The 16,201-nt window shown below is 42.9% G+C and overlaps 1 protein-coding gene and 1 long non-coding RNA gene across 3 annotated transcripts in view; one reads left to right on the top strand and one right to left on the bottom strand.

The window, feature by feature from the left end:
- The window catches only part of ARIH1 (ariadne RBR E3 ubiquitin protein ligase 1), a 48,844-nt gene that overhangs the window by 10,300 nt on the left and 22,343 nt on the right, over positions 1 to 16,201 (top strand). For both annotated transcript variants that reach the window (XM_079318382.1, XM_079318381.1), the window contains exon 2: positions 10,977 to 11,044. In XM_079318382.1, coding sequence (XP_079174508.1) covers positions 10,977 to 11,044 — 68 coding nt within the window. The remainder of the gene's footprint in view (positions 1 to 10,976; positions 11,045 to 16,201) is intronic.
- Positions 1,570 to 14,996, bottom strand: LOC306808171. The gene is made up of 3 exons (XR_013775918.1): positions 13,595 to 14,996; positions 10,935 to 11,086; positions 1,570 to 10,580 (listed from the first exon to the last, which is right to left on the bottom strand). It is a non-coding gene; the product is annotated as an uncharacterized lncRNA (long non-coding RNA).

Raw genomic sequence — 16,201 nt, 5'->3', positions numbered from 1 at the left:
CATTTAGACTTTGAGATGTATCTTGTTGGGAACAAGAGCTAACAAGTGATTGCTGAACTCCTCATTCCTCCAGAATATCCTTTCTTCAAAGGTGGCTTCTGCAGAGCCCTTGGAGGAAAACGTTTTGGGGTGTAAACAGGCAAAATTACTTCTTGTAGTGGAAATCCCAGCTTATAAAATAATGTGTTGCCAGGGCTGTATTTTGTTGGCTGTAAAACTAAGTAAGAATAAATGAGCAGAGTGTGGTAAATAAACTGCGAAGTCATCATTAAAAAATGATCTGAGCTAGAAGAGGCTTGTTGAGAAAAGGATGCTGGCAGGTTTTCCAAGTGCAGATGCAGGTTGTGCCAACAGAACAAAGTGCTTTTGCAGGTAAAGCTGCTTTTTGCAGGGAAGTGGTATAAGCCACAACCACATCTGCACTGGGGCTGCTGCCAGTGTCAAGATGCTGCCAAAGATTACATCCCCAAGCCACTGCTGCATTGGCAATGGTTTCCTGGGCCTAAAGGGTTTCTTAAGATGGCTAAATTATTATTTTTTTCTTGATTGAGAGTTGTAGACTAAGGCATAGGCATCACCAGAATGAATTTTTTACCTTTTTGTCAGGGTGACACTGGGTGTTTAAAACATATTTTGTCTGTGATGGGGAGATGAAACCACCCTAAGGAATGTGGTTTTTTCTTTCCTGAAATACTGTGAAATGTGATGATGCTTCACTGTGATGGGAAAACTTCCTCATTGCCCCAGTGAAGAGGGAAAGGATGATAAAAGTGGATGTTCCTTTGAAGAGAGGACAAAATCAGAAGCAATGAGAGACAGAACTGAAGAAAAGTACCAAGTGCTCACCTCACTCGGGCCTGGAGGAGAAAGACAAGATAGAAGAATGTGAAGGATTTATTTTTGTTCTCCAAAAATGCTCGTGTAATTTGCCCCCAGCTAAAAATTCTTCTGCCAAGCCCATTTTTGTGTCAGTCACACTATCGCTGAAGGGGTTAACACTTGCATGCCATCGGAGACTATGTATCCAAATATTTTTTAAGTAACCTGGCTATTGCAAGGAGAGAAGTTATTCATTGAGATGACTTTTGTTTACTTACCATGGTAGATCTTTAACTTGCAGGGCTTTGTGGGTGCCATCTCTTTGTGCTCATGGAAGAAGTTATTATCCCTTGCCATTTTCTTTTTCCTGCCTATTTTTTGGAAAAAGTTAATTATAGTGTTCTGAGCTGGAAGTCAGGAATCAGAACAGGCTGCACAGGCATGTTACTGTGAGGTTTTTGCATACTGAGTTATTTTCCCCAAATGCCTGTGAGTCTGAGGACTCTTAATTTTTGGGGATAAAGCTCTGTTCACAGTCAGGTTGTCCTGTGATTTTTAGGAATCAACAGTGGTTGTCTTGAGGTGATACAGAATTTGGCTGAATAATATCTTCTCTGTTAAACAACTCACATGTCTTTGTGCCCAAGCAGCCTGTGATATGTATTCTCCAGCAGATCACCCAGATCACTGCATAACCAGCAGTGTTTGAGAGGCACATTGATGCTGAACATCCTTGAAGGCTGATCCTCTGCTTATACATTGTCTGTAGAGGGGACACCTTTTAAGTCATCATCTGGAAGGACAATTTGAGAGCCCTTTGCTAAGAATTTATAAAAGTTAACCCAGAAAATCAGTTACTTGTTTTCATAGCACATGTTTGTGCCTATAGACAGACATGCTGTGAAAGAAGTCCACAAGCTATTCAGAATTTATCCTTCCCACTATAACTGTGATGCTGAGAATTAGAAAAAATACCTTCATCCTCATAGAGCTTTACTGATTTCTTCTAAACATTTCAGCTATGCCATGGTATCATTATTTTTTCAAGTTGCTTCTGATACTTTCTCCACTGATCTGCTCATACCTGCCTCCTGACACTGCCCTGGACTGGGTGGTGCCTCTGAATGAGCTTAAAGCAGCAAAAGACAAGTTCTGTTGTCCTAAAGGTGTGCAAAATCCATGAAGTGCCAGGTACTGTTCCTGTACCTGTTTCCCAGGTACTAGGAAATGATTCACTGGCCAGAGCTGAGGTGCCTGTTCCTTACATTGCAGGAGCCAGCAGAGCCAGCAGTTTTCTTCCCTGGTGTGGAAGAACATTCTTCTACAGAGTTTTAAATCCTGGGATATGGATACAGCCCTTTGGGTTCCTCTGGCTCTGGGCCAGGCCCTCCCAGTGCACATTGTGGTGAAAGAGCCAAGTCAATGTACCAGTACATTTTGCAGTGAGGCAAAAGAGCAGGGAAAGTATTTTTGAGACTCCAGAAGACTTGTACAAAATGATTTAAAGGAAGAAAGCAGAAAGCAGTTCATCTTTCAGCTTTATTTCTTTAACATCCATTTCTGCCTGCAAACAGGACAGTTTCTGGAGCTCACATCAGCAGACCTGTACTTTTCCCAGAAAGGCACAGTTCATTCAGGAGTTGAGTCACTGAAGTCAGCACATGAGAAATGTGCTTTGGGTTGTTTCCTTTTGTCAGCTTGATGGGTAGCTGGCCTGACATATGCCATGACCAGTCTTTCCAACATTGACTAATAAAAGACCTTAAAATAAAGTGTATTTCTGTCAGGCTCATGTGGTTCTGTTCAGGACACTTGGTAGTAGATACTGGCAGCATTCCCACTGTTTAGTATCAAGATCTGCTATTTGGTAGGTCAGGTGTGTACACCTCCCAGACTCTGGGGTGAAGAGGATGAGGACTTGCTCTTCATAGCTGGTGGGGTAATGGAGGAAAAAAGTGGGACCTTGACTATACCTGCCATCATAGTATACCCCAATATGCTTTACAGTCTTTGGGACAAAGATTTGAGGGTCTGTTCATATGGGACAATCCAGCTTTAACATGCCTGACACATGACTCTTGGCAGACTAACAGATTTCTTGGAAGCAAGTCCCTGTTGTCCAGGTTGTGCCAGTGCAGCTGTCTGGTGACATGGTGATTCTGTCTGTTTTAAAATAAACCAGCGACCCCCTTTACCCAGTCAGTTTCTGTGTCTGGTCACTTGTGCTCCCATCATGACTCTGGTGGCAAGTCCAGGAGCCTGTGCTTGTGTGAGTTTGTGTTGCTGCTGAATAAATATTTTCTGAGCTGGTCTGGTCTTGCCCAGTTACTGCCCTGTTTCAGATTAAAATTGTAATCCAAGTTGCTGTCACTTCATCTCCTAGGCAGAAATAGAGCTAAGCCATTCTGGGTGTCTAGAGTCTTCCCTGGCCTCTCTGGAATCTTGTGCAGGGATAGAGATTTCTGACCTATGCTCTTGGGCCAAGCCATGGTGTTTTGGTGCTTACTGTCAGTCACTGCTTTCATTCAGTATAATTTCTTTCTGTGGCAAAATGTGCTTTTGCTTTCTACTTGAAGCAACATAGTGTATTTTATTCAAGCCAGGCATCAGTGAGTTGTTATATGGGTCTGAGAGAAGAACTTAAACTGTCCCTGTGTGTGTAGCCTTGTAGGGACTGTAGAATTGAAAGTATCTAATGATCTTCTTTCTCACTTAGGGATGCTTGTGATCTGGAGAAAACCCCAGTTTTTTTGTCTGATAGTGCTGGACACGTTTGTGATCCATATATACGATCAGTGCAGTGACTACATGGTGGGTCCAAACTGAGTGCAGTGGGGTGAGGATTTCAGTAAGATTGGGGTCATGTTGGATAGAAGAGGAAAAATGGAACATGGAGGTCTGGAAGAGCAGTGGTCTCAAGAGGGAAGTGAGCTCAGATACGCTCTGTGGACACTGGTTGTGGGAGTGGTGTTGTATTGGCAAGCAGGGAAGGTGACCGTGCATCATTTGTGATGGGGACACAGAGGTGCATTATTGATTTCCTGAATATCCATTTCTATTTCATGGACTCTCATCCTGTCAGAGCAACTGTGTGACACTGGATGTTGACTGAAGGTTTGACTTGAGGGGGAAATTAGTGATTGCCAGGCACCTGGAGTTTACCTGCATGAACACAAAGGCCCTTTGCATTCATGGTAGCCAAAACTTGCAGGGTTTTTGCTCTCACCTCGTGCCCAGCCTGGCTGCAGTGCTGGGGGCTGTTCACTTCCTCCACAGCTGATGGGGAGATATTACAGAGCTGCTGAAATAGTAAACTGGAAGAATTATATGGAAATGATGCCATCACCTTCTCCTACTCTTTTAAAGCAAGTCTTTGCAAATCCTTGAGTGGGAGGCGTAGAATTGAATAAAGCTGTTGCGCAGTGTACTCTGGCACCCATGTGCTCAGCAGAGACTCCAGAAACCAGAGCTGGGCTCATATTATCTACCCAGCTTTGCTGAGCTTTCCTTCATCTGTTGGGATTTCTGGTGCTGGGAGCTGCCAGCAGGAGAGAAATCCTTTGGGTGATACTGCTGTTGTGGACAGTAAAACATCAGTGGGTCCTTCCTCTTTAAAGGATGGATTTTATACTCCAGAACTGTAGCAAAAGGAAGTAGAAATCAAAGTTTTCCTCAGATTGGATGTATAAGATAAGGGTTAACATCTCTCTGTGTCTTGTCATCAAACCCCAGGTCTCTTGCTGTGGAAGTGAGCATAGCTGAAATGCTGGAAGAGGCCTTCCCAGGTAGTTTTGAATTTGTGTTGAGTTGGTGGTAGAGCTTCTGCAGTCGTCTGAGAGCAGCAGGGTGAATCCATGCCATCTTCTTTTACTTAGAAGTATTGCAGTGTGAATTCAGTTTCTGCATTTCCAAATTTGCTAATTCATGCTGGAATTGTTGCTTTAGTACTTTTTTCTGATTTTAAAAGCTCTGTTAGACAATGGCTCTTCATTGCAGCTCCTAATCATTAACCTGAAAGCTTTCCAAGAGGCTCTGAGAAAATGTGAAGCAGCTGACTGCTTCATTTCTGTCTCTTAAACCAATTAACTGAAGTAATAGAGTTTTTGCTGAAGTTGCTTTTTATTATCTTCCCCTGCTAGAAGAACTTATGTTCATCAGAGCTGGAAATAATCAGTAAAGTGCAGGTAAGTTACTACAAACTGAGATCATCAGAACAAGCTACTATTTGGTGCTATCACATAATGGTACTAATTCAGTAACTCCATAAAACTTAATTTTCAGAATTAGGAGGCGATGTGTGAAGCCAAGTTAACGAGATGAAGAAAAATGTAGGGAGCTGAAGAGATTTATGTGTGTCAAAATTGAAGGCTCTATAGCTGTTAATGGGAAGTTATAGTGGAGTGGCAAATGCCAGATGGAAGACAGCATATGACAGCAGTTACAGGGAGTAGCCTGGCTTCTTGTAGAGTTGTGTTGAAATGGCAGGAAACTGCTACCATTTTCAGGTGATTTAGAGTTCTAACTCAAGTCTTCTGATATGGCTTCAGTAGTATGCAAGATGCAAAGACCATCCCCTCAGTGGGGTACAGGAATCAGCAGTACTGATATAATTATTATCTCTAAGGGGAAGATGAGAAGTGTCTGAGGTCCACCAGTGTGTTGTGCTGTCCCTGTAAACCCTGAGATGGCTAATGGCAGAAACATCCTGTGGTGTGGTTCTTTCCCAAACCCCAGGGGATGGCAGAGGGAGAGAGCATGGATGGGTTGGCAGATTGAGCCCTTTAGCTGCTGTCCTCTTCTCACAGCAGCCCTCTCATGTTCTGGCTGTAATTGAACCAGAGAATATTAGATTACACTGAAGCTTTCCAGCAGCTTCTTGGAGTGCTCCGTTGGTGGTGGTTAAAAACTAGCAAATTTGAGATCGTGTCCTGGAAGTACTCTTGGATCTCATCTTCTGTGCTGGGAATTTTATTAAGCTGCTAGAAATGAAGTTTTGTGCTTGTAAGATTTCATTTAATTGTCTCCTGGAAGAATGGATGTGGATGGATCTCCACAAATGAAGGCCACTCAGTGCACTTGCAGAATAGTGCAAACCTTTTGCTGGCAGTTGTACTGTGGTGTGTTTTTTCATGTTAGAAGCTGATTTAAAGCACATTCTAGCTGCATCTTTATACCTGAGGGGCTGGGAAAGGTGCAGATGAAGAGCAGTGGGTCCAAGTGGAGCAGACATCAGGTTATTGCAGAATTTTGAGCTGATGCCCCTTGGTTGTTATGTGATGAAGCATCTCTTTGGTGCCTGGTGCATGGTGTTAGTCACAGTGTCTCATGGTGGGGTTTCTCCTCCTCTCTTCACTGCCATTAAATGTGACCTATGGGTTATTTATCAGTGCCTCTCCCATGGCACAGGCATGTGACAAACCTTGGAGATGATGGGCATCAGGAATCTACACTTGGTGCTCTATTATTGCAAACATGAGGGTTTGGCTGGTTAAATATTTACAGTGGTGATGTGATGCTGTCCCCAGGTGCCACTTCACTGGTGCAGATGTTTGTGCTGCTTGGCTTCAGAGCAGCATTAGCTTGTGATGGCTCTTTTCTCCTCCACCAAGCCAAACCCTCTGTCTTGTCAGCTGATGTTAAACCATCATTTTCCTTCTGCTGGGAAATGTAAACCCAGTCTTGTGTCCCCATGGAATACAGCAGTGGACATTGCTGAGGTTTGAACCCTGTACTGAGTTCTGAGGCTTGGGCAAAGCCAGGGTTTCTGCTTGGATTCACAAGTGCAAATTGATTCTGTAGAAAACCCAACTGCAAGCAGCATCAATTCCTTATGGCTGTAAAAGCCTCTGTTATTGGGATGGAGGTGCTGCAGTTGGGATGTAAACTGTTGGAGTGCAGAAGCTACCATGAGTAGAAAACAAAACCAGCTATGATATGGAAAGAAACAAAACAAAGAATTTATCAATATTATGTCTCCAGGAGGTGAGAAGGGATTTTACTGGAGAACTGAGCTTAAGTTGTTCTTAAATGGTTTTTATTGGCAGTAAATGCTGAAACTGAACCAGGAGCTGACTCCCAGTATGAGGAGAAGCTGAAAAATGTGCTTTTCTTTGTAATAACATCAAGAATTAACCATGCAGCTTGTCTTGATGGATGGAAACATGAATGGATCAAGTGCTCCCAACTGTCATTCAGCAAATTGTGCTGCTTGGAAATTCTGATTCAAGCTAATGTTCTAATAATACTTAATTTATAATTCATTTATGCATTTAAGTGCATCCTGATTCTTCCTTCCGATTCATACTTTTGTATTTTGACAGCAAAAAGAATTCTAACTCTTATCACTGATGAAACTTCCAGTTGAATTAAATTAAGGGGTTTTATTTGAATTAATAATGCTTCTTTGGTGAAGTCCAGACCTTTGCAGGGCTTCCTATTGCTGTATCTCCTGCTTGCATTGGTGTGCTGGAGCAGGGCAACATAGATAAGGACAGTAAATGTAAATACCTCCAGTGAAAAGCTGTGGTGGAGTGGAATTTGTTTGAAACATATGTGGGACTTGGTTGCTTTGTTAGTTCAAAAAAAAAATTCCCTGCTGAAGGACTGAGGGTGTTTCTCCCTGGGCAGGGCTTTATTCAGAATGTTCTGTTAGGGAATCTTTTGAAGTGCCCGGAGGATTGTAACAAAATGGCTGCTTTCCTCGGGTTTGTTCCTTACTGGATATCAACAGGCTTGCTGCCCTCGGCTCCAGGCAATCCTCCTTGGCTCCCACATGTAAAATTTAATAGGAGGCTGCTGTAAGTGAGATCTGCTGTTTCAGCTTTCATCACACCACGTTGAGGGAGAATGTTTTGACCGTTCATTTGCTCTCTGTCCATCCCTGGCTCCTTTCTGCAGGAAAATTTGTCTTTATAAACAGAAAATAGTAAGAGCATGCTCTTGCAGCCTCAGGAGTAATCCTGTCTGAGCAGCAGCAGAGCCTGTTCATAACTAATCTGCATGGTATCAGTCGTAGGAAATAATCCTGTGTGCCAAATGAGGAGGCAGAACAGAGCCCATGACTTCCCAGTGCTGTGTAACCCAGTATTTGGACATTCTATTAATTTTTACAGTATGAGTGTCCAGAGTGATGGCTGAAGGTTGGTGGAAGGCTGGAGTAGAGCTGTGTTGAAATACTCTATTTTTTGGTGGTGGTTTAACCCTATGTGCCTGGGGTACAGGACACATGTCTCACTGGGGTGGATGCTGTGGTTGACTCCTCCAGCACTGCTCTGGAGTCACTGTGAGGGAGGTGTTTGCATGTGAGCTGTTCCCATGGAACAGCTGTTCCATGATGCTGTGCCTGGTCTTAGACTGGAGCAATCCTTCGTGCCAGAACTTTTGGCATTTGTATTTAACTCTGATTTGCCCCTTAGCTGCCTCCCTCCCAGTCTTCTGTGCTCCCTGTGTGCCTCCAGCCCAGATTGTATGTATCCCTGTCTAGGGATGAGCAGGGGCAGGGCTGTGTTAATTCTTTCCTTCTGTATGTGGGGTACAGCCAGGGGAGCTTTGAACACTACATCTGGGATGTGGCAGGGAGAGCAGGCAGCCCAGCTATTTCTGGTGGGAGCTTGTCATGCTGCTGGTGTTTCTTTTTTAAATGTTCAACCAACAGTGCTGGAGGAAGCTGGAGCCCAGCAAGCCAGGAGAAGGTGATAGGACACAGAGTCAACAGTATAATCCTAAATAATGTACAGTTTTGTACCCTGACCTCGCAGTGCTGGGGTACCTGGGGGCTCTGACTTAGGGAGACTTTGGGAAAGCTGCAGTGCCTGTGTGTTGGGAAAATGGAGAAGCCACAGATGAAACACTCTTGTCCTTTGAGGAGTGGTATTTGCTGGATCAGCCTTGTTCTACTTAATAATCACTGCAGACCATTCAAGTTTCTTACCCATGTACCATAACCTTTCCTTCAGTGCAGGGGAAACCTGTCTTTTTAAAGTCAGCCAGAGACCACTACCTCAGCTGCCTCTTAGCCTATTAAGTGATTAATAGGTATTCCCAGAAGCCTTAATAAGTGGCCAAGTGGGCTGCTGTGGTAGAAGGCAGGACAAGACTTCAGACTGATTTTAATTAAAGCTCTCTCAATGCCTTTGCTTGAGAAATGAAGGAAAGTGTGTTTCTGTGTACATCTGGCAGATCTCTTCAACTCCTTATGTTGAAGGGCTGTGTGCTTTGCTGTCTGAAATTTGTAACTTGAGAGTTATGGGGGCTAGTATCATAACCAAGACAACCCAGAGATAAGATTGGTTTATTTTCTTAGGTATATTTTAATTCTTGATTAAGTTACTTCAGGAATTGTCTCTAAGTGAGCTTTTAAGAACTCCAGTACTGCTATGTAGTACAGAGTTACAGAAAAGGATGTTGTGGAGACCCTAATACAAAATAACCTGGAAAGATCCTAAACTAAACCCAGAAAAAAGCTGCTGGAGGAGACCCTTAAATTCCCATAGAGCTTCTTGTTGGCAGGACTGACTTGGAAGAGTTGAGCTGCTTGCTCCCCTCTGCAGGGAGGGATGCTGTTGGAGAGCTAGTGACACCTGGTTGTCAGCCTGGCACCTTGTGTTGCTGCAGGGAAGAGTTTGGATCCCTGTCATCTGGGACACTGGTTCAGGTATTGTCACCTTGCAGTGTTAAGCAATACCCATTTCTGCCCCATACTGTATGGATCTGCTGTCCCAGCTGTTTATGGGGTTCCACTGCATCAGGGATCTGCTCAAACCTTTCTAAAGCTTTGGTTCATTCATATGGGCTTTTTAAGCTAGGAAAAAATTCTTAGTTTGGCCTTAAACAATCTGTGCTGGCATTAATAAGAGTAAGAACACACTGTAGGAGAGGGGTGTCACTTTTTATAGTACAAAGCACAAGACTGTTTTTTTGTTCTTATTGCACTGTCACCCGAGGGCTTTATTTCAGTGAAGGTTTTGTTGGTGTTGGTGGTGAAAGAGACTGTCCTGCTTTTCCCTCGTGTTAATGCAGCTGTTTGTGTGGTCAGGCAATCAAATGGATTGGAGAACTGATTCCATGAGAAACAACAACCTAAAGGAAAAGAGAAGATCAGTTTCTGAGCCATCTTGACAGCATAAAATGGCTGTAGTGGTATGGACTGGTGAGAGCAGGACATGCAGGGATGGGGTGGGGTCGCTGCTGTGGGTGACAGCCCTGGCTTTTGGCAGCATCCAAGGTTGTGGCTGTAGCTCCAGGGCTCAGGAAATCACATTGCTGGTTTATGTCCTACTTTTCAACAGCTTCAGAGCATCCATTGAACGTTGGCCCTGAGGCAAACTTCCATTTTGGTGTCAAATGGCAGAGTACACACAGCTGCTCTCAGGGCCCTGCTCTTGTCTCCTTTGTGGTAAACTGTCCTAAAACTGAGTCCAAGAGTGGATTTGGGGAGCTAAAACGTGGTTCTGGGGTGTACCAGAAGCCATATGGTCTGCTGTGTTTCTCATATAATGAAACTCTTGGATGATAATTCAGATTTAGTTGGAATAAAAACCTGTGCACAAGTGAAAATCAGTTCTTATGTTGCACCTTCTTTCTGACCTTTCCAGGCTGTATTTCTTTCCTTAGCTGTCCATGAGTTTTTTCTGGTTTTCATGGTGCTTCAGGAACTTCTAGGGTCTTCCAAGGACTTTGTCATCTTGCTCTGGCAGCCAGTTGTGTTCTGGGATAGTTTCCAGTCCAAGTGTTTTGATGGTCAGGGCTGGATTATTCTTGCTCTGCAAGTAGTGTGGAGATAGTGGCTAAAATGTGTATGTTGGGTGGAAATCAGCCCTTCTGCATTTTGCAGACATTCTGGAATTGCATTGTGTGGGCATGCTGGATGTGGAGATGCTGGCACTCTGATAGGTGCAATTAATCTGATCGTTAAATCTTCAACCAAATCCTCTTTTTATACAGATGCTTGGATTTACAGAATTGGGCTTTTTTATTTTTCCTTATAAATTTGTCTGTCAAGTCCAGCTATTTCCCAGCCCATGCCAGTAAACATGTATTGTCTGAACAGATGATGATATCAGACACCCTGATTTTCCCTTTGCCTATTCAAAGCTCTGCCTGGTGTTCTCACTCACTTGGTTACCCAATTATTGATTATTTTTCTCTTCTTTCTCCAGAATCCAGCGACTATCACTCGGATACTGCTCAGCCATTTCAACTGGGATAAGGAGAAGCTGATGGAGAGGTAAGCAGCCACCTTAGCATGCAACCATCTTGTGCCACAGAGCTGGAGAAAATGTTTGCTCCTGGGTTAATTGAGGATGGATGAATGCACAGTGTGAAGCAGGAGATTGTTTTGTCTAAGCTCTAAATGTTCACCCTTTCTCAGCTAAGGGTGACTCTTGACTCCTTGGTTTAATATTATTGATGCCTGGTTAGACTTAGAAGTTGAGGAATTTGCCAGTTGCAAAGAGGGATTTCCAGTTTGAACATGTACAGGCTTTGGACAGGCTTTGGAAAAAAAGCAAGCAGGAACAGGTTCTTGTTATCTAGCAACTGTTTTGGATTTGGGTTTAGCTGCTTTTGCCTGTCATGCTGGCATGTGTATTCCTGACATGTTTATTTGCTGCTCTGGCCAAGGCTAAATTGTTCCTGACTGATAATAGTCCTGCCTTGTCTTCATCTCCACAGCTCTAGGTTTTCTTCAGCATGTGTAAATAATGGGTAGAATTTTGCCTCTCCCTCCCCCTCAGAGCAGAGTGTTTTATGGTTATTTCCTATCTTTGATTCCCAGCTCTTGGAATGTTGCTTGGCAAAGGTATTTTTCAGTTTGTTGTTATACAGTGGAGACCATTTGATTCATTCCAATGCCACTGTTGGTATTGAAGATAGTTGAGGGAGCTGGAGAATTTAATTTACTTTAGAAACTGGGTGGAGAATTAATCTGGACCAAAAGGAGCAGTAAAAGCTGTACAGAGACTTGCTGGGTGTGGTGTCTGCTGGTCTTACTGCTGTCACCAATGGGTGTGGAGGGCCTGCTGGGATCGATCATGAGGTTGACTTTTCTCTTAATTACCATTTCCTTTGCCTGATGATCAGGGCATGGGAAGATGAGATGTGCTTGGTAAATCAGGAGAAATTGTTGGTGCTCCTGTGAATTGATAAATGTCTCCTTGCTGAGCCCCTGTACTTTGGTACTCTGTCACCTAGGGAAAGAGAAGCAAAGGTTTTCACACTGTTAGTAATTATTTTGGAGGATAAATATTTGTGCTATCTTTGGCTAATGGATTTAGGACATCTTTAGTCCCCTTTGTGTAATATTTTTGGTTAGTGATGGTGCTCAGGTATCTCTTATGTTTTGTTTAACCTAGATTTCTTTTTTTCTGAAGTGGTTGTATTTTTACAGCTTTCTAGTCCTTATTTTCATAAGATTGAGATCTTTTAATAAATGTTGGAAGTCTGGAAGTTTTGTGATAGAAATATATCCACTGTTTAACTCTGACTACAGTTGTTAAGAGTTCTAATTAAATTCCTGCTCTGCAACATGTCTGTTCACTTGGTATTTGAGTTTCTTGGGCTGGTTCTCTTAATCAAGGTAAAGTTCACTCTCCATATCTGTGAGATACCTCTACACAAGTGCATTGAAAGACCTTCCCTTTGTACAGTAGGTTTTGTCCCTTGTTGAAAACTTGCTTAGGGCTGCATCAATGTAAAAGTAGAAATTGAGCTGTGGTTTTGTTTTTGGGGTTTTTTTCTCAAGGGAGATGCCAGGTCTATGTGAGGTATTATTAAGGCTTTTACAGTTAAAGTACACACTATATTTACAAATCCACAGGTAAACATATTCATAGAAATACTTAACTCAGCAGGATTACCCCAGTGTCTGATAAAATACGTGACTTGCTTAGGCAGACCTGTTGCACACTGATCCCAGTCTGGTTCTTATTGATGTCCTGTTGTCTTGAAAAACACCAAAACATGATCTCTCAAGTGCCTGGTGCTGCCTTCTGTCACTTTTGCACCAAATAACTTCCCTGAAATTTTCTGGCTGTCTTAAAGCAGGAGTAGGAAGCTGGGTAGAAGGCTGAGAGCAGGCTCTTGGTGTTGAAGAGGGTTTGGTCATTGCTGTGGTGATAGGTGAGGATTAAGGGGAAAAAAACTCCAAAATAGACAGTTTTGCTTGAAAGTTCTGTTGTTTGATAGTGTGTATTAGTTCCTAATCAGTGCCTGTTTTCCCTTAGCTCATGGTGAGTCAGCACAACCTCCCAGCAGCCTTATCAGACCTGGCCTGGAGGAAAGCACTTTAACTAAGTGGCTTCTCTTTTTTTTGGATAAATGTGGAGGTCTGAACTTGTGACATGAAAATTTCTCTGTTTTCCCACTTTTTTTTAGCCTTGTTATGCCTGTTTTTAAGCAGCAGGTTAAAAGAGCAGGTTGCTAATTACACAGTGGTGTTCAGGGGGCAGAGGTGCTACAGATATTTGTTCCACTTACAGTAAAGTAGTAACAGCCACAATTGAAAAACTGCCCTATCCCACTGGTAAAACACTAATTGTTTGTATGCAAAAGCAAAACTGGGGATTTGGGGTAGATTTGTTTGTAGGATTTAAGTGGTGAGTGGAGGAAATACTAGTTCAGCCTCGGATATGCTGCTTGTGTTTAGGAGAATAAAGATGTCAGATATTATTTTCCTGGGTCTTGCAAGCTTGATGCATAGGGGCAGGGGAGCACCAGGTGCAGAATGACCACATCACTACAGAAACAAGTGAAGAAAGTGCTTTAGCTTGAACCTTACCTTGACTGACTTCCAATTTTACTGTAGCTCTCCTGAGAGGAATTTGGGGAGGAAACTCAGTGTGATGAAGAGGTTAAAATGCAGCTCTCCTGTTTGATGTGCCTTCCCCTGGTCATTTTGTTCAGAGAAGAGTGTCTCAGCGTGTCCCCAAGGCCTGCTTTAATCCCTGGAGGCACAGCCAGAGATACAGCAGTCCCTTGTAGCTGCTTATCTGAGTGGCCACATGTCCCTGTTCCCTCTGACTGGAGGAGGGATGTCAGGAATGCCCAGATTGCCTCTTCCCCAGAGCCTGGCTGCCTGCTTTCCTTGGAACAAATAAATACACACTCTTCAGCAGAGGCTGAACAGGTGAAAAATGGTGCATGGCAAGAGTTTTGATGTGGAGATATCTTTTACTATGAGTATATTGATGCACTGACACTCACAAATGCTCTTCCATGAAAGTGAATATCCCAAAATGTGTACTAGAAGCAATTTTTTTTCAGTGAAAAGGCTTTTTATCTTTGATACTCCCATGGGTAGGATTTGATTATGTCTGGAAAATGGTGATTAGGCAGTTACAAACAGCAGGAGGGAATTTTGAGGAGATAAAGGGGCTGGCATCTTGATCCCTCTGCCAAAAAGTATTGGCATTGTTGCAGTTTTGGTCTTGGTAAGTAGAAACAGTTGAAAATGATGGACAAACTTTGGTTTGTCTATTCATTTTATAATAGCAGAAAAACTCCCAGATTTGTGATGAAGCAACTGAACTTTGAAGAATTAATGTGCCAGAAGTGCTGGAATTACTCAATATCTGCATTGTGAAGGGAGAGGAGGGCTGAGCATTTAAAGGGCTGTTAAAGGTGCTTTGTTCTTCCCTAGGATGAAAATAAGGATAGAGGTACAAGAACCAACCCTTTAATAGAGAGTATTTGAGGAAAATTCAGGATTCTGGGAAACATGAAGGAAGTGAGGAGGGACATGGAGGAGATCTGGAGAAGTGTAGCCATCTTTTATAATGCATTAGGTGAGATTTGCAGAAAAAGTCTAAGTGAAGTTGTATGAGGTCAGGGTCAGAACAGGACTGGGATTTTAAGTGTTTTGGCTTCCTTGGATTTAAGGAGGATGAATGGAAATGGAAATTGTTGGTGGAGAAGGTTTGCCTGGCCAGCAAAGTCAGTGACTGTCACATGGAGCTCACCTGCTGTGGGAGGGAAGGGTGTTAGAGCTGTTGCCTGGGAATTCTTTGACCCAAGAACATGGGGAGGGCAAAGGGAGATCTGCCTACATGGATGGTCTGTGGTGATGCTGGAACAAGTGGGAAAAAGGATGGTTGTTGGAATTAGGTGTTGTTCCTAACCATTGAAGGAACTACAAGGGTCTTCTGACTGAGCCCTTGGCATGTTTGTGTAAGGAGTGGAGCAGTTAGAGAGCTGTTGGACTTTGGAGTATCCATTGTATTTTCAGAGAGCCACGTTTTCCTCTGCATTTTCTGGAGTCCTATGGCCCAGTGGCAGCATGAGTATGAGTCTGAGACATGGATAAAAATATATATGGAAATTACTTACTCAGAAAGAAAAGGCATGTAAAGGAAATAGTATGGAGAAGCAGAAATACTATCCATAGATATTTGAAGGGGATGGGTAATTCCAGGTGAAAAAAGTCAAGTTCCTGACATGGATATTCACCCTTAAAACCAGCCCACCACTACCAAAACCTCTGGTATTTCCATAAGCACTTAGCTGGTCATGCGTATCAGGGTTCAAGTTGCATCATAGCATTTGTATACAAAACTATTTTCCTTGCAAACTTCACACTCAGCTATGTGTCTGCTCTCCTCAGAGCATGTCCTGTGCTGCTCCTGCTGCCTCTAAGAGCAGTTGGAAGGCTGGAAAACTTTTGTGGACTTAATATTCATCCATGATTCTTAATAAGCAAATACTGCCTATAATAGGAGTGCGCTGAATTCACTTGCTAAAATTTTCTAAATATAGAATTTTATATATTTAGATTTAAAGATAACATACAACTTTATAAACATAATCCCCTAAGCAAAGAACTTGGTTGAGTAAAATCCTGAGCTAACATTGAATAGTGGCAAAGCCTCATGGATGCTGTCATGCCAGAATTCACCACTTCCTTACAGATTCAGTGTCTTGAAATTTAGGATTTAAAATACATGAGCAACACTGAGAAACATCTGAAACAGAGGCAAAATTAATGTTTTTCAAGTGTAAATCAAGCCTTGTTGGTAGGTAGAGCTGTTAGGGTGGCAGAGGAGTGACTTACTGGGTTTGGCTGGGGGATCTCTGCAGGTGATGGGGCTGGTTAATTTTCTGGTTTAATTAGTTCTTTGCAGCTTGCTGCAGGCTGGAAAAAGGTGTGTGAAGGATTCTGGGAAGGGGCTGAGCTTTCTGATAATGATTGTCTCCAGTTTGGTCCTCCTTTCCAAGCAAGAGCTTTTTATAAACTTTTAAAGCAAGCCAGTATTGTTTTCCTGAAGGGAGTAGGAAATAGAAAGGAAGTGATCTTTTTTTCCTTCCCCCAAGCAATTTTGCATCTTCCTTTCCAATAGGTCCCCAATCTTCAGAAGCATTGTAAACCTGGAACTGTATTTTTTAGGAGGTT

Source organism: Erithacus rubecula, assembly GCF_903797595.1.
Source record: "Erithacus rubecula genome assembly, chromosome: 14".
Classification (NCBI taxonomy): domain Eukaryota; kingdom Metazoa; phylum Chordata; class Aves; order Passeriformes; family Muscicapidae; genus Erithacus; species Erithacus rubecula.
The sequence above is the reverse complement of the archived record's forward strand: the minus strand, read 5'-3'. Positions and strand labels throughout refer to the sequence as shown.